The sequence below is a fragment of the Lolium rigidum genome, unplaced genomic scaffold (assembly GCF_022539505.1).
Source record: "Lolium rigidum isolate FL_2022 unplaced genomic scaffold, APGP_CSIRO_Lrig_0.1 contig_9424_1, whole genome shotgun sequence".
NCBI lineage: Eukaryota > Viridiplantae > Streptophyta > Magnoliopsida > Poales > Poaceae > Lolium > Lolium rigidum.
Window position 1 is genome coordinate 614,311 of NW_025901530.1, and position 26,393 is coordinate 640,703.

Sequence of the window (26,393 nt, forward strand, 5' to 3'; positions counted from 1 at the left end):
ATTGCCTGGAAACAACCTAATATGATGGTTTCCCATAATGTTACTGTACAGAAATAATTTGGAATTGAGCAAATATTAGGATTTTCCTACTCACTAAGCAAGCAATTAGAAGGTTGATGTGCTCAGTGTTACGGACTAACACTGCTTACGTAGTAGGCATACCAAGCTCTCTGCACAAGCTGTCCTTGTCCTTCCATTCTCGGGATTACCGGGACGCCATCATGCGCTTTAGTGCCATGGGATTATAGCAGGGCCTTGGTGTGTATTTGGCAATGTCCATGGGTTGAATCGAGAGCAACAATGGCAGATTTTACGATCCGGCCGCGATGCGAATATTTGTTCCAGCAGCAGCGTTGGCTTCTCTCTCCATCGTTGTTTATTGCCGAGCCCTCATGTTGCCACACCAGCAGCATCAGTGGTATGTTGGAGCAATGATGTGAAGCACAAATCTGCCATAGGTGGGAGTAAAGAATCAGAAAGGAATAGTTTTTAATAATTGCATACTACACCACTGTGTGGCATGAAAGAATTACATAAATGATCTGTGAGACAGTACTTTATTTTTTTTCTTCCACCCATGCTCCCACTCTCTACATATCTTTATTCCTTTTTTTCCTGCTTATGTCCCAGGTCCATTTCACATACCCTTGTGGATAACATGCCTCATTTTGGAGTTACTTTTGTGCAAACACAATCTAGGTTTCATTAACTAGGTTACGCTACACTATTTTTACTTAGTGGTGTTAATCTGTAAAGAAAGTCAATACTTGGTTTTAGCTGAGCTTTGTGTAAAATATGGAGAGGAAGAATGTAATGGCACTGGATGGACATATTCTGAAAGCTACTGATCGCAAGAGGAAGCATGACTCTGCTGCGAAGAGTACTGACACAGAAGCTGCTGCTGAGGTCTCCCGGCATGTTCAGAGACCAAACCTTGTCATGCCTGCATGTAAGAAGTCTAAAATGACCTCATGTGCTGGTCATATTCTGGAGTGGTACAACAACTTCAAGACAAGTGGGTTGCCCATGCGTGTGCTTTATTACCAACAGGGTAAATGGAGGGATTTTCCAGAGCATGTTGTGAATCTGGTTCAGCGGGACTTTCAGTTAAAGAGGCCAATTACTAATGCTGTATTCCAGAACCAGCAAGTACTGTTGGACTTCATGCACATGGTTTGCCTAGATTCTGCGACGGCAACAACCATGCCAATAGCGTGGATCGATGATCATGGTGGCCGCTTCTTTCCAGATTTATGTGCTAGACTGATAACTTCTAAACCTGTTGAGCATGGCAGAAGTGACCCCACTGGTAAATCTGCAGCTGATGAGATATCAACAGCTGCATCTGAAAGCTCGAGTTCAGATCATGTTGCTGAAGTACCTTCTCATGTAAAGAAGGTTAATAACATACTGGTGGAAAAACAGAAGGTGCAAAATGAAGCTGCTAGTGGAGCCAGAAATGCTGCTACAGGTTTGCATAATAGTGGCCCACGCATTGATTCAGTTGTGCGGAGGTTATTACTGGAAGGATTAGGCCATCCTTTCAGTGAAAAAGATATTGTTGGTATCTATAGAACCCCACTGGTAGATCAGCAAGGACAGGCTCGCTTCAATCTTTTCCAGAAGGAACTCGAACTCACCAAAATACAGCGTGGGAACGCAAATGTGCGTTATGCATGGTTGCCTTGTTCCAAGGATGCTATGGAGGATATGATGATGCATGGTACTCTGAAAATTACCAAACCTCTGCTAGACCCAGTTTATGGCATTGGGACACACCTCGCTCCAGCCAACTGCGCCAATACCTGGTAAATATTTGTTCTTTTGCTGACACATTTATGTGCACCTATGCTAATCTCAACTTTAGGCCATATGTCCATCTCGTTATTTATTTTCACTGCAGAAATATAATAACTTTTTGAACATATACATCCTTAACTTTGCTGCTTGATTGCTCTTGCTTTCAATATTCAATAGTTTCTTGTGGTCTTACTTGAAATTTATGTACAGTGCCAGTTACTCAGATGTTGACGAAAATGGCATCATAAGGATGATGTTGTGTCGCGTTATAATGGGAAATGTTGAGGTCGTACTTTCTGGATCAAAGCAATTCCAGCCAATAGCTGGAATATTTGATAGTGGCGTGGATGATCTCCAAAAGCCAAAACACTATGTCATTTGGGATGCAAATGTCCATCGACACATCTATGCTGAATATGCTGTTATTATCAAGTCACCTTCCATGCCCAATGGTACTACTACAGCCACTCATACGGTTCTTGATTTTATCTCTTTCCATTTTTAACTTTGGTGTTATTTACAGAAGAAAATTTATTTGATATTGCTGCAGAATACTTGGTTAGAGAAGATACTGCATCCAACATATCTGAGATAGGAAATTCTGTGTCACCAGACAGAGTAACCAAGGTATGCTTATTATGCTCTAATTGGTTGCAAATTGTATTTCAACCTTGGTATGCAGTATGTCTTGAATAATGTGAAGCATTAGCTATATTGTGCACTGGAATTCGAGTATATGTTACCTAGGTAATTTATTGCATGAAGTACTGTAAGGAACTTGCTTGTTTTAGCTAGATACCGTACTCTTAGATTTTTAAGTTGTATTAGTAATGATGCCCGCTTGTTAAATTCTATCTTATTATTATATTGTCCGGTGTGTCTGCTAAGGCTTGTCATAATTTGCTTCCAAGCTTGCAATGGACTCCATCTGGAGTGTTTATGTACTCCGTATGCAAGGAAAGACCTGCTTCGTTCTGTCATTTGTTTTGACCATTCTTTATTTGGGAAATAATGAAATGTACTGACGTTCTGTTGGTCTACCTTTCCTTGTGTCGTCAGTGTGATAGATTCAGAAAACCGGCTGATAGTTGAATAGTTCGTATTAAAAGGATGAGCGTAGCACCTTAAATTTCGATGTGAACAATTTCCTTGAGAACTTCCAGTTCGTCATATTTTCTTTTGTTTATTGTGATCAGGATGACAGTTGTTTCCAAACTGTGGCATCTTCAGCTGATGAACAACATTTACCCAAGTTTGGGCATGCTCCAAGTCCACGGGCTCCTAGCTCACCTTGGATGCCCTTCTCGATGCTTTTCGCGTCTCTCTCCACAAAAGTGCCTCGTTCTGATATGGACCTACTACATCAATACTACGAGGAATTCAAGGTTGTTAATGCTGTTCTTCATTTCCCCTTTTAGATACTCCGCTGCATTCAGTATGCCAATCCTTACGCTACCTGTTGTGTGCATCTTGATGTTGAAATAGAGGAGAAAGATAAGCAGGACAGACTTGGTGAAGCGGCTGAGACAGATCGTCAGCGACAAGCTGCTGGTTTCTACAGTAGTGAGGCTACAACACAAGGTACTCAACTGGTTGTACCATTTGAATTCTTCAACATGTGCAGTGAAAGCCTGTTCTGCATTATTGTGGAAGATAGACTAGTAGAATATGGGTATATAAACAACGGTTCAAGTGTTCAGTTATAGGCGCTAACCTTTTGTCTTGTCGATGACCGCTACAGGTCCCACCCACGGGAGCAGCTGAAATGCTAACAAGAAGAGCACCTGGCAGAGGAGGGAACACCACCAGTCCTTGAGGACCCCCAGAAACAAGAGCTAGTCGACATAACACCGCAGGGAGTCGAGTTTGAATCTGGGGCGACATGCCTCAACAAAGTCCGCTGAAACGAAGGTAGCCATCTGTTGTATCACCCAGGCCCAAATGGTTTGGTACGTGATGTTCAGAGCTAGAAAAACTCGGTAGGTTAGTTGATATGTTTGTAGTTGTTGCTTAACTGGGAGATATAGATAGTTCCATCTGCTTGTGCGGTCGGTTGGTTTCCTAGTGTCCAAAAGTTAAACCCTGTAACTGCTGTGCAGTAGTTTTTTTCTTTCAGTCGGAAATTACACTTTTGATCTCATGACTATATATGCAGCGCTGGCAGTTTCTATTTTTACCTGTTTGACCCTTTCTATATTTTTTTTTTTGTGGAGAAAATGAATCTGAATTGAACAAAGTCACGAAGAAAAGAAATGACATCCAACATTTTTATTTGGCTGTTAACAGGACCTTAACCAGATTCATTTGTCCTGCTTTTCTTGCTGGCAAGTATTTTTCCTCAAAAATGAAATGCCATCCTACCTCTAGATATAGGAGCCAAATAACATACTATGAAAGACCAACAACCAAGAAATTTGACAAAATTTGGTTTGTAGGATTTCAGCTCTTTATCTATCTTGATCAGGCCATCTGCTCGTTCTAAAGTTTTTGTCTACTGGAACCTAGTAGCTATGCAAATGTATGAAATAAATAAGCTGTGAAACGGTGTTCTCCTTGGAATTCTGAACTTCAAGTGTCGACACCTTACTACTATTGTGATTTTGCGACTTCAGAATTTTTTTTTATCTGTATTTCTAAAATTGTAGGAATGCTTGATATGTTTTTCTAAAGTTAAAACATACCCCCTCTTTCCCCAAATATAAGACAGTGACTTTACTTGTCCTCAACGTATATCCTGGATTATAGTTTATAATTGAAATATTTATGTATATATAAATTTAGTATAATACATAAATATGAAATGAGAATATTTTGCAAGACAAAATACAACAAACAATTTATACTACGTGGTCAAAATCTAGCTCTAAAGATCGTACAAAGGTCAATCGATGTGCTAAACTAATAATGGGATTAGTGTGAGTACTAGAAAATGAAATTAGAAAAAAAAACAAGTGACACACGTACACATTCGCTCATCTGGATCCCCTTTCCACTCCGGCGATCGCCAGCCGCCGAGACTGACTCCACGGCCGGTTTGTCGGCGACGCACCCTAACGCTAGCGATGCCGCTCGAGCTCCGAATCTCCGAGCAGCCGAGCAGCGGGTCCGCGATGAAGAAGCCGGCGGCAAGGATTGCCAATGAGGCGGCGGATGCTGGCGTACGTTGGGCGGACATGGCGGCGCCGCGCCCCTGCAGCCTCCGCACACCGGCACGTACGTGGTACGTATCGTCGGCGTCGGATGTCTCCCATGTATGGCATACCTCAGTTGCCTGGCAGTACACGGTGTCTGCAGAGTTCTGAGCTGATGAAGTGCTGTCAAAGGTTGAGCAGGTTGCATACAGTCCTCCACTAGAAAATCATCTGAATTGCACATAGCAGTTTTCATTTTCTTCCAGGCCGACGCAGCCAACCCGACAGCATCAATGGTTCTGGGAAGAACAGTAGTAAGTATAATTCTCTCTCTTAGTACATGTGAATCTTCTTGAATGGTCAATAATACTTTCTGCTCAATGAAAGTTAACGGCCACGGCGTGGAAAGGCAGGGCAACAGTTATGGAATTCCATGGAAACGAGCGATGCGCTAACCTGTGTTATTATGGCTGTTGCAGTTACCACCCATGTCAGCAGCAGAACTTCTACCAAGTACGGGCCAAGCTCAAGGAAGGCCGCTAAATCAAATGGTATCCCCTGATCGTAGCACCCAGGCTTTGCTATTTGGCATGCGAAAGCAGTCGAAATTCGCTGGTAGGTTCAGTCAAAAGTTAAAGTTGTAAACTAGTGTGTGAATTCATTTCCGGTGCCTGTTTATACATGATAGGTTCATTTACCTTTCAAATGAACCCACTAGTTGTTAGATCGCCTTCCTGTTTTCTTCGCTTTCCCAGCATCAGAAGATTAAACAACTATCAAGACATCCCAAGCTGATCCAATACATGGACAGAGGATACAATTAGACACGAGATACTAAAAGACTATCCATTGACCACTAAACAATGTCCACATGATATTGAAAAAGATCATGGGCATCTGGTCATGTACCCAATGCTAAGTTTGGTTGTATCTTCTCACCTTAGTCGTCTCTCCATGCTCCAATCAAGATAATTAACAAGAAAGGAATGAATAATGGGACTGTTCTGAACCCGGACGAGTCCTAGAAAGTATACACCCAAAGATGATAACGATCCCCATTTCTGCCCTCAGATGGAATTCTGTCTAAGCGCCATTTCGTTTGCAGCATCTAGGCGCTCTCTTGGAAGAATAAAGCTCCAGGTGCAGAGAGCTCAACTCAGCACCAAGGGAAATGAGTCAAGGCGCGGTATGTACCTTCATCTAACAGAATGAATTACTTCTACGTATGTCTCTTGCACATGTGTTGTTGCGTAAATTGAACTATTGTATTTTTGTGTTTGAATCTGGAACCTGCAATCTTAAGTATATACATAAGAGATTTTTTTTTAAGAGGTGGAAAGGAATCCAAACTTAAGTTAAAGAGTTCTTCTTGAAACTTGATATGGCTGCATCGTACATCTACTCCTTCATCCAACTGATATAGTTGGAGCCAGAGATGGAAGTGATTGGTCTGGAACTGTACAATGGATTGTGCTTGTCTTTATCATTGACTTTTCATTTCATCCTAATATATTTATTACATTTGCTGTGGAAGTGTAATAGTGTAAACAATATTTGTTTCGGCACATCTAACAGTACCAGTCCAATCGGAACATTTAAAAATAAATTCTTGCCCAAACAAATGCCAAGTATTTTCAAACAGCGAAAGTAGCCCGTGCATATATTGCTGAGCAAAATATGTGTATCACATTATTAATATGTATTAAAAATCAGTGACTATTATTTTGTATTTTTTGTTGTATGGGTTATCGGTGCACTTGCTATCGGTTCAGAAATTGCAGAGAAAGCATATCTAGTTATCTACTTGTGGCATGTAGTCGCAACTCACAAGTGCATCATGCTAATTGATACAATGTATAAAACTACCATACACTTTGTATGCATATGAAGCATGGACAAAAAGATAGATATCTTCTTAGACTGTTATTACATATAATATTGTGTGTATGTCTTACAGTAGTTGTACTGATATTGAACAGTAGTTGTACTGATATTGAAGGTTAGTGATCATGGTGAGGCGTGGAAGGGAGGGCTGCAAATTTGGAATACCACTGTAGCAAATGTGTCACATGGCGCAAAAGGCTTGTGGAAGAGCCCAGTGGTAACAATGATCCGCATTGAGGTACTTAAATCATTGGTTGTCGGTATACTAGCACTTCTGAGCATCTCTCTGGCTTCAATGCCCGATTATTGTTCATCATAATAGATCATATATGTGCTTCAGTTAATCACCTTACCTTTTCTTACCATCATCTCATCTGGTATTTGAGAGAAATAAATTTTGTCTTGCAGAAACAACCAGGTTTGCTGTTGCCAAAATAAAAGAAGAGAAACAATCAGATTTTTCATTTGCTTCCAGATCACCCCAGTGACTGCGAAAACGATGCTGGCGGTGGAGGCTGGCGAACTTCGGCACTTCCTTCCAGCATCTGAACGATGCTCTTCATTGCAGGCCGTGTCACCGGCACATTCTGAGTGCACCAGATAGCGATCCTCAGCATGCGCTCCAGCTCGATTTGGTTGACACCTTCACCGGCTGCCACTTCCATTACTTCACCTGATACCACATACTCATAGGCCCACTCAGAAATGTTACATTCCTCGCCGGCCAGCTTCAGCTGCATGTTCTTCTTACAGCTAATCATCTCAAGAAGCATGATGCCATAGCTGTACACATCTGCCTTCACAGTGATTGCCATGTTCTTGCTCCACTCTGGTGCGAGATAGCCCCGTGTGCCTCGGATGCCAGTGAAAGTCTGTGTCTGGTTCCCCATTAGCAGCTTCGCCAGGCCAAAGTCTGCGATCTTTGCCACCCCGGAACTGTCAATGAGTATGTTCTCTGGCTTGATATCACAGTGGATTATAGGCCCCTCTATCTCTTCATGCAGGTACTGTAATCCCCTTGCAACATCCAGTGCAATCGCAAGCCTATTGCCCCAACAAGGGGGTGCATCCGACTTGAAAAGGATATCTGCAAGGGAGCCATTTGGCATATACTCGTACACAAGTAGGCGGTACATGCCTTGGTTGCAGAAACCAAGCAAGCATACAAGGTTCCGGTGGTGTGTTCGTGCAATTGCACGCACTTCCCGGTGGAACTCCCGCTCCCCATTTTCTGCCATCTTCTCGAGCCTCTTCACTGCAACATCCTTGTTGTTGCTGGTCAAGACACCTTTGAACACGGTACCATATGCACCCCTTCCCAGCTCTTCAGCAAAGTTATTTGTGGACAACTCTAGATCATGGAAAGAATAGGATTGAATGCCGATAGTCTCATCAAGTTCGAAGTCTTGCTGTTGTGGAGGTCTCGTGTACCTCAAGGCCTGCCGATTCTTGCAAAGTAATGTGGACACAGAGAGTACAGCAATTGAGAAGATGGCCAATGCAGCACCTGATATCAACATGGCAACTGAACTAGCACTTTTTGAAGCCTTCTTTCTGATAACAACTCTGGTATCTCGTGTGTAAACCTTCACATATAGTGTCATGTTGCTACCAGGAACCATCCTGCCATATCTCATAGGAAGCATCTGCTTTGAGCAGTACGAGTCAAACATTGCAATCTCACAGGCACAGTCAGATTGGCAAAGTTCTTTGCGAGCTTCGATGCTTGTTGTCGGCGGTGGGACATTGTACGAATTATCTGACCAACTAGTGTTCTTCACCTGAACCATTGTGGATATCATTCTGATGTCACCATTATTTGCGCAACCGCCAATCTGCTGCACCCTCCAGCATCCTTGATTAGCAATTGAAAATTCAAAACCAGGGAGACAAGAGCAGCTAGTTTCCCCATTAGCAGTGACTTGGCAGTAGCTATTTGGACCACAAACGCCTTTGACAAGGCAGCGATCGCTGCTGGGCTGCAGCCATTTGACCTCTGTTATGGGCGCTTTCCCATTACCAGAGAACACAAGGGAGTAAAGTCGCAAAATACCATCAGCACCCAATGTCAGATGGAAGAAGCTCTGTCGTATGTCTGGGGAAGCATTAGAAGATGACCGATTAGCCAGGAACAACACATCTGTATATGCGGAATTCTGGTTGAACAGCCATAAGGTGCCGTTGGGATCCAATGAGAGCGTGGGAAGATAGCCGCTGCCGAATGTGCCAGTATTCCAGTATGAACTATCAGGGTCTATCGCGCCCACAGGATACATCACAAGGTTACCATCTTCCTGATTGAAAAGGCGATACTTTCCTGTGGCATGGTTAGTGTCAGATACACTTGAGAAGAGTTGACTGCCAGGAGGTAGATTTTGCCCTGGTAATAAGGTGTCCGACGGAGAACTAAAGGTGGACCATATGACCTGTTTCTTCATGTCAAACAAGACGAAGTTACCGGTGTCCAACATGCCAGCAGAGGCAGCTGGAGTAGAGGTGGCAGATATGGACTTCCCTTGGCTACCTGCGTTAGCTGGAATCCATTGAAGTGAACCGCCATAGGTTAGCACAACTGAACCACCAGAAACAGGGGGATCATCTCTGTTGGCAGTCCACATGATGGATCTAGATGTGCCTATCACAAGCCACACCCCAATGGAGAATCCTTCACCCTCAGGATAGAAGCCACAGGCGAAGCGCCCCGAGGGGGAGACCCAACTTTGGGTGCCAGCTGCGCCGATTCTGGAACCCAGAGGAATCTCTGTTTCGATGGTCATGGCAGGACTAGCTTGGTTGATGAATAGAATCACGGACAAAAGAGAGGATATATGGGGATGACGACATGGTTTGGGCACAAGAGTATTGTTCGAATGTTCTTTGGTCTCTGCAAAATGAATTGCTTGGGTGTGGAACAAGGAGAGGAGTTAGGTTACAAATCATGATAGAGACTCGCACAATTTAGTCAATAGCTGCTAAAAGCTAGGAGAAACTAGAGCAAAGTGTCACTTTTTGAAAAGCACATGGACCAAAGACAGTCATAGTGTACTGGTACGTCTTTAGCTGCCAACTGCGAAGATCGAATCATCCTTATCTTTTTCTTATGACTTTGTTAATGCAACCATATTTTTTAGAGGTGTGTGTTTCTCGACCAAACAATCTTTACTTATTTCATGGAGATACGTGCACCAGTCATAGCCAGGAACCAAGGGCACTTATTAGCTAAAGTGAGCAGTAATTGGATTACCATTAGCAGGTAGTGTACTTTCCCTCAAAACTTTCCTTTTCTTTTTCTTGAAGAGTATGTATGATCTCTGTGTAAATTAATCTGAATTATTTGAGGGGTGGCAATATCAAATTTACTCAAGTTTGCATTTTAGATGGGCATGAACTTTTGGGGTATTTACGTTCAATTAAAAAAATGCTAAATTTTGAATAATGGTGTAGATAGGAAAATTTAGGTAATATATATCCACTACCAAAAAGGAGATCTCTTACCTACAATGTGAAAACCACTTTTATGTGCAAAAGCAAATCTTCTGTCTCTAATATACTATGTCTATCCTGCACCCTTCACTGACAACCACCTCCATGTAATTAGAATATTTTATGTGCGTGCTGCACCTAGTATCCTGCTGACTGAATTTTTGTGTTATCAATTTTTAGATTTCTCCAACACTTATTGTCTTAATTTTTAGCTGCAGTTTAAATTAAGTCAGTTTAAAATTTTGTCTTTTAAATTTGGCATGAGCTCAACTTCTCACTGACATGACATAGGTAGTACTACTGCTGTCCTTCCAGACCTGTAAAATTAGTGATCAGTTGTTGAGTCATTGTATTGCTGTGAGTTTTATTTATAGAGGATAAACTGTGGCCGGCCCTTCATGAACATTTGTGGAATAGACTTGTTGAGTTAGCGTTATACTAGGATAGGGCGCGTTTGTGGATCCTGAAAACAATGTCCATGGATGACTAGCATACGTATCTATATGCATCTGATCACTGTCACCAATAATAGTGATTCCATTTGTAGTGACCATCATTATCTAGCCCAGAGCTGAATCTGGTGTGGAAAGCAGAAGCGTTCTGGTGCAGTGGTATCAATAGCATACAGAGGTAGCAGCTTTTAACATCAGCTCGGGTATTTGACTTGAAGAAAGAACGAGCTTAACTCCTGAGCACAACACCTCTCTTGCTGACTGGTAGATCCAATTGTGCTTGCTAACCACTTGCTGCTGATAGATGTTGCAGGTACCTGAACTGCCCACGGACCATGGCAGCAGCCGAAATGACACCAAGAAGAGCACCTGGGAGGGGAAGGAGCACAACCAATCCTTGAGAACGTCTAGAAAAAAGAGCTATTCGACATAACACCGCGTGGAGTGGAGTCTGAATCGGAGGGGACATGCCTCAAGGAGGTCTGCTAAATCGAAGTTCACCATCAGTCGTATCGCCCAAACCCAAGAGGCCTAATTCTTGATGTACAGACTAGTCAAAGCTTGGTAGGTTAGCTGATATGTTTGTTGTTATTGTTTAACCTTGGAAGATATAGCTAGTTTGATCTTCCTGTACGGCCCGTTACATTTGTAGCGTGGACAGTTTAACTCTGCAACTGCTGTGGCGGATTCATTTCCGGTGCAGGCTTTGTTTTCTTCTTTCAGTCTGTAACTTTGTAACGCACATGGATGTATATATGCAGCGCTGGCAGTTCATATTTTTCTCGAGAAAAGACTATGAATTGAACGAAGTACAGAGTCGCTGCACCAAGAAATGAAATGCGAGCCAGCAGTTTCAATTGGCCGTTAACAAGGTTGATTTGTCCTGCTGTTCTTGCTTGCAAGATTTTCTTAGAAAAAAATGGCATGGCACCTCTTGTAGGTAGAACATGCCCTTTCTGGGCATCGATGTTTTAGAGTATGTATACTGGTCATGCCAGTTGATAAATCAAAGCTAATGGTACAATCTGCTCATGTTCGTAACTTGGCAAAGAATCATATCTGTAATTTTTATTTTATTTTTTTGACAAATTTATACAGAGAGAGGTCAAATAGAAGCATATAAATTTGATTTTGAAAAAAAATATACGCAATTCAGTATTACAATGTAAGTAGTTTTTACATTCACTTATTTCAACTTAGATTTAATTATTGGATTTGCCTCGTTCCCGAAATGATCACGCTTTTTTGGAATTTTCATGTTAATATTTTTACTATTTTCTGAAACATGTAGATAGGATATTTTTACTATTTTGCAACCCAAACAAGCCAAGTTCTTTGGTTCTTTCTTTGCACTAACTGAACCTTTTGTATGTTGTTTGCGTTCATTAAAAAGAAAATATTGGAGACAAAGCACTTGCGTTCACTTACGAAACAACTCAAGTTGTACTACATGATGATTTACTTTTATCATTTAGAGACAATCAGAAAAATATACGGCATACCATGTAATGGAATGCTTTATATGAGAAGAAGGGTTATGTTAAAAACAGTGTGCTCTCAATATTTTTGGTTTCCTTGGATGAATAGTACACCTGATGAACACGACCCACGGGAAGAACAAGAATTTCTACGGTTATCTATTGTAGTAGATTTTGCCCGTTGTTTGTGCAGTAATGAACAGTAAAACGACATGAACCGCAATTTTCTGCAGTAATTTTTGCACATTATTTTCCGCAGTAAATTTTGACGGTAATTTTTTGACATTGATTTATTTATACATAGAAATCTTCTGTTTCAACTTTTCAGCGATAACTGTCGATGGTTATTTCTGTAGTAATTTTCAACAGTTATTTTTAATTTCTTTTGTCCAAATCTTCAATTTAAAAACTAATTACCTTGCAGTAATTTTTTATGGTTAATATCTCGCATTGATTTATCGATACATAAATTTAAATTTTTCTGCAGTAATTATTGATGGTTATTTTCAATAGGAAATTCTAGGTCACCAGACAGTGTAACCAAGGTATGCTTGTTATGCTCTAATTGGTTACAAATTGTATCTCAACTTTGGTATGCAGTATGTCTTGAATAAAGTGAAGCATTAGCTATATTGTGCACTGGAATTCGAGTATATGTTACCTAGAGGTGATTTATTGCATGAAGTAGTGACATGCCTACTGTAAGGAACTTGCTTGTTTTACATAGATACTGTACTCTTAGATTTACAAGTTGTACTAGTAATGATTCCCCGCTTGTTAAATTCTATCTTATTATTATATTGTCCATGTGTTTGCTAAGGCTTGTCATAATTTTCTTCCAAGTTTGCAACGGACTCCATCTGGAGTGTTTATGTACTCTGTATGTAAGGAAAGACCTGCTTTGTTCTGTCTTTTGTTTTGACCATGCTCTGTTTGGGAAATAATGAAATGTACTGACGTTCTGTCGGTCTACCTTCCTTGTGTCGTCAGTGTGATAAATTCAGAAAACCGGCTGATAGTTGAATAGTTGGTATTAAAAGGTTGAGCTTAGCACCTTAATTTCGATTTGAGCAATTTCCTTGAGAACTTCCAGTTCGTCATATTATCTTTTGTTTATTGTGATCAGGATGACAGTTGTTTCCAAACTGTGGCATCTTCAGCTGATGAACAACATTTACCCAAGTTTGGGCGTGCTCCAAGTCCACGGGCTCCTAGCTCACCTTGGATGCCCTTCTCGATGCTTTTCGCGGCTCTCTCCACAAAAGTGCCTCGTTCTGATATGGACCTACTCCATCAATACTACGAGGAATTCAAGGTTGTTAATTCTGTTCTCCATTTCCCCTTTTGAGATACTCCGCTGCATTCAGTATGCCAATCCTTACTCTACCTGCTGTGTGCAAACAGAGGAGAAAGATAAGCAGGACTGACTTGGTGAAGCGGCTGAGACAGATCGTCGGCGACAAGCTGCTGGTTTCTACAGTAGTGAGGCTACAACACAAGGTACTCAACTCGTTGTACCGTTTGAATTCTGCAACATGTGCAGTGAAAGCCTGTTCTTCATTATTGTGGAAGATAGACTATTAGACCATGGGTATATAAACAACCGTTCAAGAGTTCAGTTATAGGCGCTAACCTTGTGTCTTCTCGATGACCGTCACAGGTCCCACCCACGGGAGCAGCCGAAATGCTACCACGAAGAGTACCTGGTAGGGGAGGGAACACCACCAGTCCTTGAGGACCCCCAGAAACAAGAGCTAGTCGACATGACACCACAGGAAGTTGAGTTTGAATCTGAGGCGACATGCCTCAACAAAGTCCGCTGAAACGAAGGTCGCCATCTGTTGTATCACCCAGACCCAAAAGGTTTGGTACGTGATGTACAGAGCTAGTCAAAACTCGGTAGGTTAGTTGATATGTATGTACTTGTTGCTTAACTCGCAGATATAGATAGTTCCATCTGCTTGTGCCGTCGGTTAGTTTCCTAGTGTCCAAAAGTTAAACCCTGTAACTGCTGTGCAGTGGTTTTTTCTTTCAGTCGGAAATTACACTTTTGATCTCATGACTATATATGCAGCGCTGGCAGTTTCTATTTTTACCTGTTTGACCCTTTCTATATTTTTTTTTGTGGAGAAAATGAATCTGAATTGAACAAAGTCACCAAGAAAAGAAATGACATCCAACATTTTTATTTGGCTGTTAACAAGACCTTAACCAGATTCATTTGTCCTGCTTTTCTTGCTGGCAAGTATTTTTCCTCAAAAATGAAATGCCATCCTACCTCTAGATATAGGAGCCAAATAACACACTATGCAAGACCAACAACCAAGAAAATTGACAAAATTTGGTTTGTAGGGATTTCAGATCTTTGTCTATCTTGATCAGGCCATCTGCTCGTTCTAAAGCTTTTGCCTACTGGAACCTAGTAGCTATGCAAATGTATGAAAGAAATAAGCTGTGAAACGGTGTTCTCCTTGGCATTCTGAACTTCAACTGTCGACACCTTACTACTATTGTGATTTTGCGACTTGAGAAAAAAAATTATCTGTATTTCTAAAATTGTAGGAATGCTTGATATGTTTTTCTAAAATTAAAACATACCCCTCTTTCCCCAAAATATAAGACAGTGACTTTTCTTGTCCTCAACGTATAACCTGGATTATAGTTTATAGTTGAAATATTTTTGTAATATAAAATTAGTATACATAAATATGAAATGAAAATATTTTGCAAGACAAAATACAACAAACAGTGTATACTATGTGGTCAAAATCTAGCTCTAAAGATCGTACAAAGGTCAATCGATGTGCTAAACTAATAATGGGATTAGTGTGAGTACTAGAAAATGAAATTAGAAAAAAAAACAAGTGACACACGTACACATTCGCTCATCTGGATCCCCTTTCCACTCCGGCGATCGCCAGCCGCCGAGACTGACTCCACGGCCGGTTTGTCGGCGACGCACCCTAACGCTAGCGATGCCGCTCGAGCTCCGAATCTCCGAGCGCCGTGATGCAAAGTCCGGCTTCTTTAGTTGAGGAGCAGCCGAGCAGCGGGTCCGCGATGAAGAAGCCGGCGGCAAGGATTGCCAATGAGGCGGCGGATGCTGGCGTACGTTGGGCGGACATGGCGGCGCCGCGCCCCTGCCACACCGGCACCGTCCTGCAGCCTCCGCACACCGGCACGTACGTGGTACGTATCGTCGGCCACTGTCCACGTCTTGCCCACCTTCAGGGCGTCGGATGTCTCCCATGTATGGTATACCTCAGTTGCCTGGCAGTACACGGTGTCTGCAGAGTTCTGAGCTGATGAAGTGCTGTCAAAGGTTGAGCAGGTTGCATACAGTCCTCCACTAGAAAATCATCTGAATTTCCCATAGCAGTTTTCATTTTCTTCCAGGCCGACGCAGCCAACCCGACAGTATCAATGGTTCTGGGAAGAACAGTAGTAAGTATAATTCTCTCTCTTAGTACATGTGAATCTTCTTGGATGGTCAATAATACTTTCTGCTCAATGAAAGTTAACGGCCACGGCGCGGAAAGGCAGGGCAACAGTTTTGGAATTCCATGGAAACGAGCAATGCGCTAACCCGTGTTTTTATGGCTGTTGCAGTTACCACCCATGTCAGCAGAAGAACTTCTACCAGGTACGGGCCATGCTCAAGGAAGGCCGCTAAATCAAATGGTATCCCCTGATCGTAGCACCCAGGCTTTGCTATTTGGCATGCGAAAGCAGTCGAAATTCGCTGGTAGGTTCAGTCAAAAGTTAAAGTTGTAAACTAGTGTGTGAATTCATTTCCGGTGCCTGTTTATACATGATAGGTTCATTTACCTTTCAAATGAACCCACTAGTTGTTAGATCGCCTTCCTGTTTTCTTCGCTTTCCCAGCATCAGAAGATTAAACAACTATCAAGACATCCCAAGCTGATCCAATACATGGACAGAGGACACAATTAGACACGAGATACTAAAAGACTATCCATTGACCACTAAACAATGTCCACATGATATTGAAAAAGATCATGGGCATCTGGTCATGTACCAAATGCTAAGTTTGGTTGTATCTTCTCACCTTAGTCGTCTCTCCATGCTCCAATCAAGATAATTAACAAGAAAGGAACGAATAATGGGACTGTTCTGAACCCGGACGAGTCCTAGAAAGTATACACCCAAAGATGATACCGATCCCCATTTCTGCCCTCAGTTGGAATTCTGTCTAAGCGCCATTTCGTTTGCAGCATCTAGGCGCTCTCTTGGAAGAATAAAGCTCCAGGTGCAGAGAGCTCAACTCAGCACCAAGGGAAATGAGTCAAGGCGCGGTATGTACCTTCATCTAACAGAGTGAATTACTTCTACGTATGTCTCTTGCACATGTGTTGTTGCGTAAATTGAACTATTGTATTTTTGTGTTTGAATCTGGAACCTGCAATCTTAAGTATATACATAAGAGATTTTTTTTTAAGAGGTGGAAAGGAATCCAAACTTAAGTTAAAGAGTTCTTCTTGAAACTTGATATGGCTGCATCGTACATCTACTCCTTCATCCAACTGATATAGTTGGAGCCAGAGATGGAAGTGATTGGTCTGGAACTGTACAATGGATTGTGCTTGTCTTTATCATTGACTTTTCATTTCATCCTAATATATTTATTACATTTGCTGTGGAAGTGTAATAGTGTAAACAATATTTGTTTCGGCACATCTAACAGTACCAGTCCAATCGGAACATTTAAAAATAAATTCTTGCCCAAACAAATGCCAAGTATTTTCAAACAGCGAAAGTAGCCCGTGCATATATTGCTGAGCAAAATATGTGTATCACATTATTAATATGTATTAAAAATCAGTGACTATTATTTTGTATTTTTTGTTGTATGGGTTATCGGTGCACTTGCTATCGGTTCAGAAATTGCAGAGAAAGCATATCTAGTTATCTACTTGTGGCATGTAGTCGCAACTCACAAGTGCATCATGCTAATTGATACAATGTATAAAACTACCATACACTTTGTATGCATATGAAGCATGGACAAAAAGATAGATATCTTCTTAGACTGTTATTACATATAATATTGTGTGTATGTCTTACAGTAGTTGTACTGATATTGAACAGTAGTTGTACTGATATTGAAGGTTAGTGATCATGGTGAGGCGTGGAAGGGAGGGCTGCAAATTTGGAATACCACTGTAGCAAATGTGTCACATGGCGCAAAAGGCTTGTGGAAGAGCCCAGTGGTAACAATGATCCGCATTGAGGTACTTAAATCATTGGTTGTCGGTATACTAGCACTTCTGAGCATCTCTCTGGCTTCAATGCCCGATTATTGTTCATCATAATAGATCATATATGTGCTTCAGTTAATCACCTTACCTTTTCTTACCATCATCTCATCTGGTATTTGAGAGAAATAAATTTTGTCTTGCAGAAACAACCAGGTTTGCTGTTGCCAAAATAAAAGAAGAGAAACAATCAGATTTTTCATTTGCTTCCAGATCACCCCAGTGACTGCGAAAACGATGCTGGCGGTGGAGGCTGGCGAACTTCGGCACTTCCTTCCAGCATCTGAACGATGCTCTTCATTGCAGGCCGTGTCACCGGCACATTCTGAGTGCACCAGATAGCGATCCTCAGCATGCGCTCTAGCTCGATTTGGTTGACACCTTCACCGGCTGCCACTTCCATTACTTCACCTGATACCACATACTCATAGGCCCACTCAGAAATGTTACATTCCTCGCCGGCCAGCTTCAGCTGCATGTTCTTCTTACAGCTAATCATCTCAAGAAGCATGATGCCATAGCTGTACACATCTGCCTTCACAGTGATTGCCATGTTCTTGCTCCACTCTGGTGCGAGATAGCCCCGTGTGCCTCGGATGCCAGTGAAAGTCTGTGTCTGGTTCCCCATTAGCAGCTTCGCCAGGCCAAAGTCTGCGATCTTTGCCACCCCGGAACTGTCAATGAGTATGTTCTCTGGCTTGATATCACAGTGGATTATAGGCCCCTCTATCTCTTCATGCAGGTACTGTAATCCCCTTGCAACATCCAGTGCAATCGCAAGCCTATTGCCCCAACAAGGGGGTGCATCCGACTTGAAAAGGATATCTGCAAGGGAGCCATTTGGCATATACTCGTACACAAGTAGGCGGTACATGCCTTGGTTGCAGAAACCAAGCAAGCATACAAGGTTCCGGTGGTGTGTTCGTGCAATTGCACGCACTTCCCGGTGGAACTCCCGCTCCCCATTTTCTGCCATCTTCTCGAGCCTCTTCGCTGCAACATCCTTGTTGTTGCTGGTCAAGACACCTTTGAACACGGTACCATATGCACCCCTTCCCAGCTCTTCAGCAAAGTTATCTGTGGACAACTCTAGATCATGGAAAGAATAGGATTGAATGCCGATAGTCTCATCAAGTTCGAAGTCTTGCTGTTGTGGAGGTCTCGTGTACCTCAAGGCCTGCCGATTCTTGCAAAGTAATGTGGACACAGAGAGTACAGCAATTGAGAAGATGGCCAATGCAGCACCTGATATCAACATGGCAACTGAACTAGCACTTTTTGAAGCCTTCTTTCTGATAACAACTCTGGTATCTCGTGTGTAAACCTTCACATATAGTGTCATGTTGCTACCAGGAACCATCCTGCCATATCTCATAGGAAGCATCTGCTTTGAGCAGTACGAGTCAAACATTGCAATCTCACAGGCACAGTCAGATTGGCAAAGTTCTTTGCGAGCTTCGATGCTTGTTGTCGGCGGTGGGACATTGTACGAATTATCTGACCAACTAGTGTTCTTCACCTGAACCATTGTGGATATCATTCTGATGTCATCATTATTTGCGCAACCGCCAATCTGCTGCACCCTCCAGCATCCTTGATTAGCAATTGAAAATTCAAAACCAGGGAGACAAGAGCAGCTAGTTTCCCCATTAGCAGTGACTTGGCAGTAGCTATTTGGACCACAAACGCCTTTGACAAGGCAGCGATCGCTGCTGGGCTGCAGCCATTTGACCTCTGTTATGGGCGCTTTCCCATTACCAGAGAACACAAGGGAGTAAAGTCGCAAAATACCATCAGCACCCAATGTCAGATGGAAGAAGCTCTGTCGTATGTCTGGGGAAGCATTAGAAGATGACCGATTAGCCAGGAACAACACATCTGTATATGCGGAATTCTGGTTGAACAGCCATAAGGTGCCGTTGGGATCCAATGAGAGCGTGGGAAGATAGCCGCTGCCGAATGTGCCAGTATTCCAGTATGAACTATCAGGGTCTATCGCGCCCACAGGATACATCACAAGGTTACCATCTTCCTGATTGAAAAGGCGATACTTTCCTGTGGCATGGTTAGTGTCAGATACACTTGAGAAGAGTTGACTGCCAGGAGGTAGATTTTGCCCTGGTAATAAGGTGTCCGACGGAGAACTAAAGGTGGACCATATGACCTGTTTCTTCATGTCAAACAAGACGAAGTTACCGGTGTCCAACATGCCAGCAGAGGCAGCTGGAGTAGAGGTGGCAGATATGGACTTCCCTTGGCTACCTGCGTTAGCTGGAATCCATTGAAGTGAACCGCCATAGGTTAGCACAACTGAACCACCAGAAACAGGGGGATCTGTTGGATAATTAGGCACAATTTCCATGATTAATTCCAGAATATAAAGCATGACGAAAGTAACTACTAACATGTGAAACTCAAACATACTAGATGCAGTGATCAACATGAACAGTAGCAGAGCAAACGGTACAACATCCATCGCTAAACAGATCGAGATATGTCGCACGTACCGATCTGGTGGAGGTGTAGCAGACGATGTCGCAGCAGTAACGTTGTTGATGACAACGTTGTTGACGACGGGGACGATGGGTCGAAGTAGACGGCGTTGAAGACGACGGTAGGCAGCACCGCCCGACTTGGACGGAAGGCGACCCGTGATGAAGAGCTTGAGCAGTCGCGCAGAGCGCTTCCCAAAAACCTAATTCGCCCTCTCCCGTACAGGATCGCAAGGACGAGCGGTTCCGGAGACCTGCTCTCCCGTTCGCCGATGCACGTCGGCGCGGGATGGAGTAGGCTACGATGGCGGCGCAAGCAGAGAGAGGTGGAAACCCTAACTTGTGTATTAGATGTATTTCTGCGGTAGCCGGGCAAGAGATTATATAGGCTCGGGAAACCCTAGGCAACGTGGGCCACGCCCATGTCGCACGAACGTTTCGAGTCGGTTACAGATAGCCCACGATCCGGGAGCGACCCGAACCGACTAACCGTGACGCGTCCGTCTAGGACTCTGTTCGTTTTCCTGAGGTGCAAAAAGTAAGGAAAGTCTCGGCTCGAGGCTCAATCCACTCAACACGAGCGCGGCGCGCGCGTCGTGACGTGACGTGACGTGTCGAGACGAGCGAGCGAGGAGGAGGAGGAGCGCGCGCGTGTAGCACTCCTATTCTCACTCACTTACTAGTGGTGGAACAACCCACCTTATAAGGTGGTCTAACTTCCTCCCAACTTTCCATGTGGGACTAAACTTCCCACCTCTTGCCACTCCCTAGTGAGCTGCCACCAACTTGGGCTCAAACTCACATGGCTGCCACTATGTGGGCTTTGAGATTTATAGGAAAAACTGAAATCTAATTTGGGCCACTAAAAGTGGGCCCAATATTTCAACAATCCCCCACCAGATCTCAAATCCCCATTTAGAGATTTACCAATACTCGCTGCTTGTTTATATACCAGGTGTTTCAGCGGAGACTGTTAAGTTGAACTTCCGCCTAGAACCTTAAGCTACATCCATTCACACTTGAACAATGGACTAAGCCTTGAATTGCAAGTTTTGCGTGAACAGGGTTTCACTCAAAGTCATGACCAGTACATGGCTGCCGTAGCCTACCCCGCGGGTGAAGCATATGCGTCATACTTCGTGGTCTCTTCATGAGTTTACTAGAGATCACCCAAATCTCATAGATTGCGACGTTTAACAATCGGACTCATATAGGTGTGTTATTTCAAGAATGCTCTGTAGGACAGCATCTTTGCTAAAATAGCCAACATAAACACATTAAGGCTTGTTGCCAACCTACCTTACAGCCAACCGAGAGTTGTGCATCTTCACATAGAGAGGGTTACATAATACTCTCCTCAATTAAACCACTAGTTTGTTCTTCCCGGGTCCTAATTCACGGGATCTCCGATCACAAAGGTTGGGTTACCACTATGGCGTAACATCAACGGGTCTCAAACCCATCTCCCTCGAAGCACTTTCTATCACATTACGTGATAGTCCCTTTGTAAAGGGATCTGCCGGGTTTTTGTCTCTGTTTGAATATATGTAACGGTTATTACTCCGGAGTTTCGCAATTTCCGACGGACTTCAAACGTCTCTTGACGTGTCTTGATGACTTCGCGTTATCCTTAGAATTGTTCACTTTGACAATTACAGTTTGATTGTCACAATTCAAAAGGATTGCCGGAACAGGTTTTTCAACCACAGGCAAGTCCATCAAGAGCTCACGCAACCATTCCGATTCAACGAGTGGTTGTGTCTAAAGCAAGTAAGTTCTGCTTCCATAGTTGACCTCGTCAATATTGTTTGCTTACAAGATCTCCATGATACTTGCGCCACCTCCAAAGGTAAATACATACCCACTTGTGGCGTACGGATCAGCTACATCCGAGATCCAATTCGAATCACTATATCCTTCAAGCACAGCTGGGTGCCCGGAATAGTGAATCCCATAACTCATTGTACCACATAGGTAGCGCATGACCCTATCAAGTGCATGCCAATGATCAGTACCCGGGTTTGACATGAACCTACTCAACTTGCTAACAGCAAAAGAGATGTCCGGTCTAGTCGCGCTCGCTAAGTACATGAGTGAGCCAACAATCCGAGAGTATCTCAGTTGATCTACGGCAATCCTCCGGTTCTTGCGTAATGTCACACTCGGGATCATAAGGTGTTGGAGAAGACTTGCTATCAATATAGCCGAACCGGCTCAAGATCTTCTCAACATAATGGGATTGTGTTAGAGTAATCCCACTCTCGTTCTTAATAAGCTTGATGTTCGTAATCACATCAGCTTCTCCCAGATCTTTCATATCAAAGCACTTTGACAAGAAAGACTTGACTTCGTGTATTACTTTCATGTTTGTACCAAATATCAGAATATCATCCACATACAAACATAGTATAACACCTTCGCCTCCACCCTGGCGATAGTAAACGCACTTGTCAGCCTCATTGACAACAAAGCCTACAGAAGTCAAAGTTCTGTCAAACTTCTCATGCCATTGCTTAGGTGCTTGTTTCAGGCCATATAAAGATTTCAGCAACTTGCACACCTTTCTTTCTTCACCTTTTACTACAAACCCATCAGGCTGATCCATATAGATTTCCTCTTCCAACTCTCCATTAAGAAAAGCTGTCTTTACGTCCATTTGATGAACGATAAGACCATAGGAGGCAGCCATGGACAATAGTACTCGAATGGTGGTAAGTCTAGCGACAGGTGAATAGGTGTCGAAGTAATCTTCGCCTTCTCTCTGAGTGTAGCCTTTAGCTACAAGCCGCGCCTTGTACTTCTCAATAGTACCATCAGGTCTTAGCTTCTTCTTGAACACCCATTTGCAGCCCACAGGCTTGCATCCATGGGGTCGTTACGATAGCTCCCAAGTTCCATTAGAAAGATTCGAGTCCATCTCATTATGGACAGCTTCTTTCCGATCATCCGCATCCGGAGATGCATATGCCTCTGCAATGGACGTGGGAGTATCATCCACAAGGTACACAATGAAATCATCACCAAAGGATTTTTCAATCCTCCGTCTCTTGCTCCGTTTAGGAGCTTCATTGTCATCCTTCTCAGTAACATTCTCATGTGATTGTTCAAAATACTCATTAGATGTACTAGACTCAGGAATTATCTCGGTAGAAATTCTAGCAATGCTATGCATATCTTTCATAGGAAACATATTCTCAAAAAATGTTGCATCACGAGATTCCATAATAGTATCAACATGCATATCAGGTACCTCGGATTGAACTACTAAAAATCTATATCCTACACTCCGAGGAGCATAACCTAGAAAGATACAATCCACTCGTCTTTGGTCCAAGTTTGCGCTTCTTAGTAATTGGAATATTGACTTTCGCCAAACATCCCCATGTGCGCAAATACGAAAGTGATGGTTTTCTCCCAGTCCACTCCTCGTAAGGGGTTTTATCTTTATTCTTGTTAGGAACTCTATTCGGGACATGACATGAAGTCAATAAAGCCTCCCCCCACCATGCCTTTGATAAACCAGCGAGTGGCTAACATGGAATTCACCAAGTCAGTCAGCGTGCGGTTTTTCCTCTCGGCAACCCCGTTTGATTGGGGCGAATAGGGAGGCGTCCTCTCATGAATAATGCCATGTTCCTCACAGAATTCATCAAAGATTTTAGGAAAATACTCGCCACCACGATCCGACCTAAGACGCTTGATCTTTCTCTCTAGTTGATTTTCAACTTCGGCCTTATAAATTTTAAAGTAGTCTAAAGCTTCATCTTTAGTTCGCAACAAATAAACATAGCAAAATCTAGTCGCATCATCAATCAATGTCATGAAATATCTCTTTCCACCTTTTGTCAACACACCATTCATCTCGCATAGATCAGAATGTATGAGTTCTAGAGGTGCCAAGTTTCTCTCCTCGGCCGCCTTGTGAGGCTTCCGAGGTTGCTTCGATTGCACACAACTATGGCATTTAGAACCTTTGGCAATGGTGAAATTCGGAATTAAACTTAAACTGGATAGCCGAGACATTAAACCAAAATTAATGTGACATAAACGAGAATGCCAAACACTGGTATCATCACTAACATTGCCACAAATATGGTTCACAGACTTATTACTGAAATCAGACAGCGAAAAGCGGAACAAGCCTCCGCACTCATAGCCTTTACCAATAAATTGTCCAAACTTGGAAACAACTACTTTATTCGACTCTAAAACAACCTTAAACCCATCTCTGCATAGAAGGGAGCCGCTAACGAGATTCTTGTTCATAGTAGGGACATGCTGCACGTTCCTCAGCTGCACGATCTTCCCCGAAGTGAACTTCGGATCTACCGTGCCAACACCACGAACGAAGCATGTGACCCATTCCCCATCAAGACGGAAGAATCCCGGGCAACTCTGGTAAGAAGTGAACATGGATATGTCAGCACACACATGAACATTAGCACCTGTATCAATCCACCAACATGGAGATTGAAATACCGAAAGAACAATAAAGAGATTACCGTACCCATCAGCATTGCTAGCGGTCACCGTGTTGACTTGCCTCGCCTTTTTCTTGCGGTCTGCCCTCTCCTGGACAGTCCTTAGAAAAGTGGCCAGTCTCTCCACATGTAAAGCAGCTCAGATCTGCTTTGTTTATCATCTTCTTCTTCTTGAAGGTTGTAGTCTTCATAGACTTATTGAAGGAGGGCTTGTTATTCCCTTTGTTCTTGCTGTAGGGTTTCTTCTGCACCATGTTGGCGCTAGACTGACCCTCTCCTTTCTCGGTATTATCCTTAGCCCGAGCTTTCTCCTCAACATCAAGAGATGCTATCAGATTTTCAAGCGATATCTCCTGTCTCTTGTGTTTGAGAGTTGTGGCAAAGTTCCTCCATGAAGGGGGCAACTTAGCGATGATGCATCCAGCCACAAACTTGTCAAGTAAGGCACACTTAAGGAGTTCAAGCTCTTTCGCAATGCACTGTATCTCATGAGCTTGTTCGACTACGTGAACGGTTGTTAACCATCCTGATGTCATGGAAGCTCTCCATGATGTACAGTTCACTGCCTGCATCGGTTGCACCGAACTTAGCATTCAGTGCATCCCAGAGCTCTTTACCATCTGTTATGTGCATGTACACATCACATAGACGATCAGCAAGAATACTTAGAACGCATCCGACGAAGAGATTATTGTTTTCCTTGAACTTGTTCTGATCTTGGTCAGATATAGTTCCTTCAGGTAAACCATCAGTAACTTCGAAGACTTTCAGATGAGTAAGCCAGAGCATGGCCTTATACTGCCATCTCTTAAAGTGCACACCGGTAAACTTATCCGGCCTCAGTGCATCAGCAAAACCAGCCATTGTTAACTCAGGAAATTGCCGACAATTAGGTTTTTGGATTGTTGGATAATTAGGCACAATTTCCATGATTAATTCCAGAATATAAAGCATGACGAAAGTAACTACTAACATGTGAAACTCAAACATACTAGATGCAGTGATCAACATGAACAGTAGCAGAGCAAACGGTACAACATCCATCGCTAAACAAATCGAGATATGCCGCACGTACCGATCTGGTGGAGGTGTAGCGGACGATGTCGCAGCAGATAACGTTGTTGATGACAACGTTGTTGACGACGGGGACGATGGGTCGAAGTAGACGGCGTTGAAGACGACGGTAGGCAGCACCGCCCGACTTGGACGGAAGGCGACCCGTGATGAAGAGCTTGAGCAGTCGCGCAGTGCAAAAAGTAAGGAAAGTCTCGGCTCGAGGCTCAATCCACTCAACACGAGCGCGGCGCGCGCGTCGCGTCGCGTCGTGACGTGACGAGCGAGGAGGAGGAGGAGCGCGCGCGTGTAGCACTCCTATTCTCACTCACTTACTAGTGGTGGAACAACCCACCTTATAAGGTGGTCTAACTTCCTCCCAACTTTCCATGTGGGACTAAACTTCCCACCTCTTGCCACTCCCTAGTGAGCTGCCACCAACTTGGGCTCAAACTCACATGGCTGCCACTATGTGGGCTTTGAGATTTATAGGAAAAACTGAAATCTAATTTGGGCCACTAAAAGTGGGCCCAATATTTCAACAGGATCATCTCTGTTGGCAGTCCACATGATGGATCTAGATGTGCCTATCACAAGCCACACCCCAATGGAGAATCCTTCACCCTCAGGATAGAAGCCAAAGGCGAAGCGCCCCGAGGGGGAGACCCAACTTTGGGTGCCAGCTGCGCCGATTCCGGAACCCAGAGGAATCTCTGTTTCGATGGTCATGGCAGGACTAGCTTGGTTGATGAATAGAATCACGGACAAAAGAGAGGATATATGGGGATGACGACATGGTTTGGGCACAAGAGTATTGTTCGAATGTTCTTTGGTCTCTGCAAAATGAATTGCTTGGGTGTGGA

At 43.3% G+C, this 26,393-nt stretch overlaps 3 protein-coding genes across 5 annotated transcripts; 1 reads left to right on the forward strand and 2 right to left on the reverse strand.

Moving 5' to 3' along the window:
- The first annotated feature begins 260 nt into the window (after window positions 1-260).
- Window positions 261-14,323, forward strand: LOC124682350 (inactive poly [ADP-ribose] polymerase RCD1-like). Of its 3 annotated transcripts, XM_047217045.1 has the most exons (7): window positions 262-1,808; window positions 2,011-2,252; window positions 2,351-2,395; window positions 12,742-12,773; window positions 13,355-13,543; window positions 13,633-13,728; window positions 13,889-14,323. In XM_047217045.1, exons 1-7 carry the CDS (start codon window positions 796-798, stop codon window positions 13,961-13,963), a joined length of 1,692 nt encoding a protein of 563 aa, XP_047073001.1. In that variant the 5' UTR covers window positions 262-795; the 3' UTR covers window positions 13,964-14,323. The 3 variants fall into 3 exon arrangements, with proteins under 3 accessions (XP_047072999.1, XP_047073001.1, XP_047073000.1); XM_047217043.1 differs by lacking the exons at window positions 12,742-12,773; window positions 13,355-13,543; window positions 13,633-13,728; window positions 13,889-14,323 and adding exons at window positions 2,997-3,185; window positions 3,286-3,381; window positions 3,542-3,976 and having other exon boundaries at window positions 261-1,808; window positions 2,351-2,427; XM_047217044.1 differs by lacking the exon at window positions 12,742-12,773 and having other exon boundaries at window positions 2,351-2,427.
- On the reverse strand, window positions 6,849-9,726 carry LOC124682349 (G-type lectin S-receptor-like serine/threonine-protein kinase LECRK3). Its single transcript, XM_047217042.1, has one exon. It carries the CDS (start codon window positions 9,590-9,592, stop codon window positions 7,292-7,294), a length of 2,301 nt encoding a protein of 766 aa, XP_047072998.1. The 5' UTR covers window positions 9,593-9,726; the 3' UTR covers window positions 6,849-7,291.
- Window positions 14,324-17,718: 3,395 nt separating the features above from the next.
- Window positions 17,719-26,393, reverse strand: LOC124682363 (G-type lectin S-receptor-like serine/threonine-protein kinase LECRK3). The gene is made up of 2 exons (XM_047217053.1): window positions 26,079-26,393; window positions 17,719-19,838 (listed from the first exon to the last, which is right to left on the reverse strand). The coding sequence occupies exons 1-2, from the start codon at window positions 26,257-26,259 to the stop codon at window positions 17,719-17,721; spliced, it is 2,301 nt and encodes a 766-aa protein (XP_047073009.1). The 5' UTR covers window positions 26,260-26,393.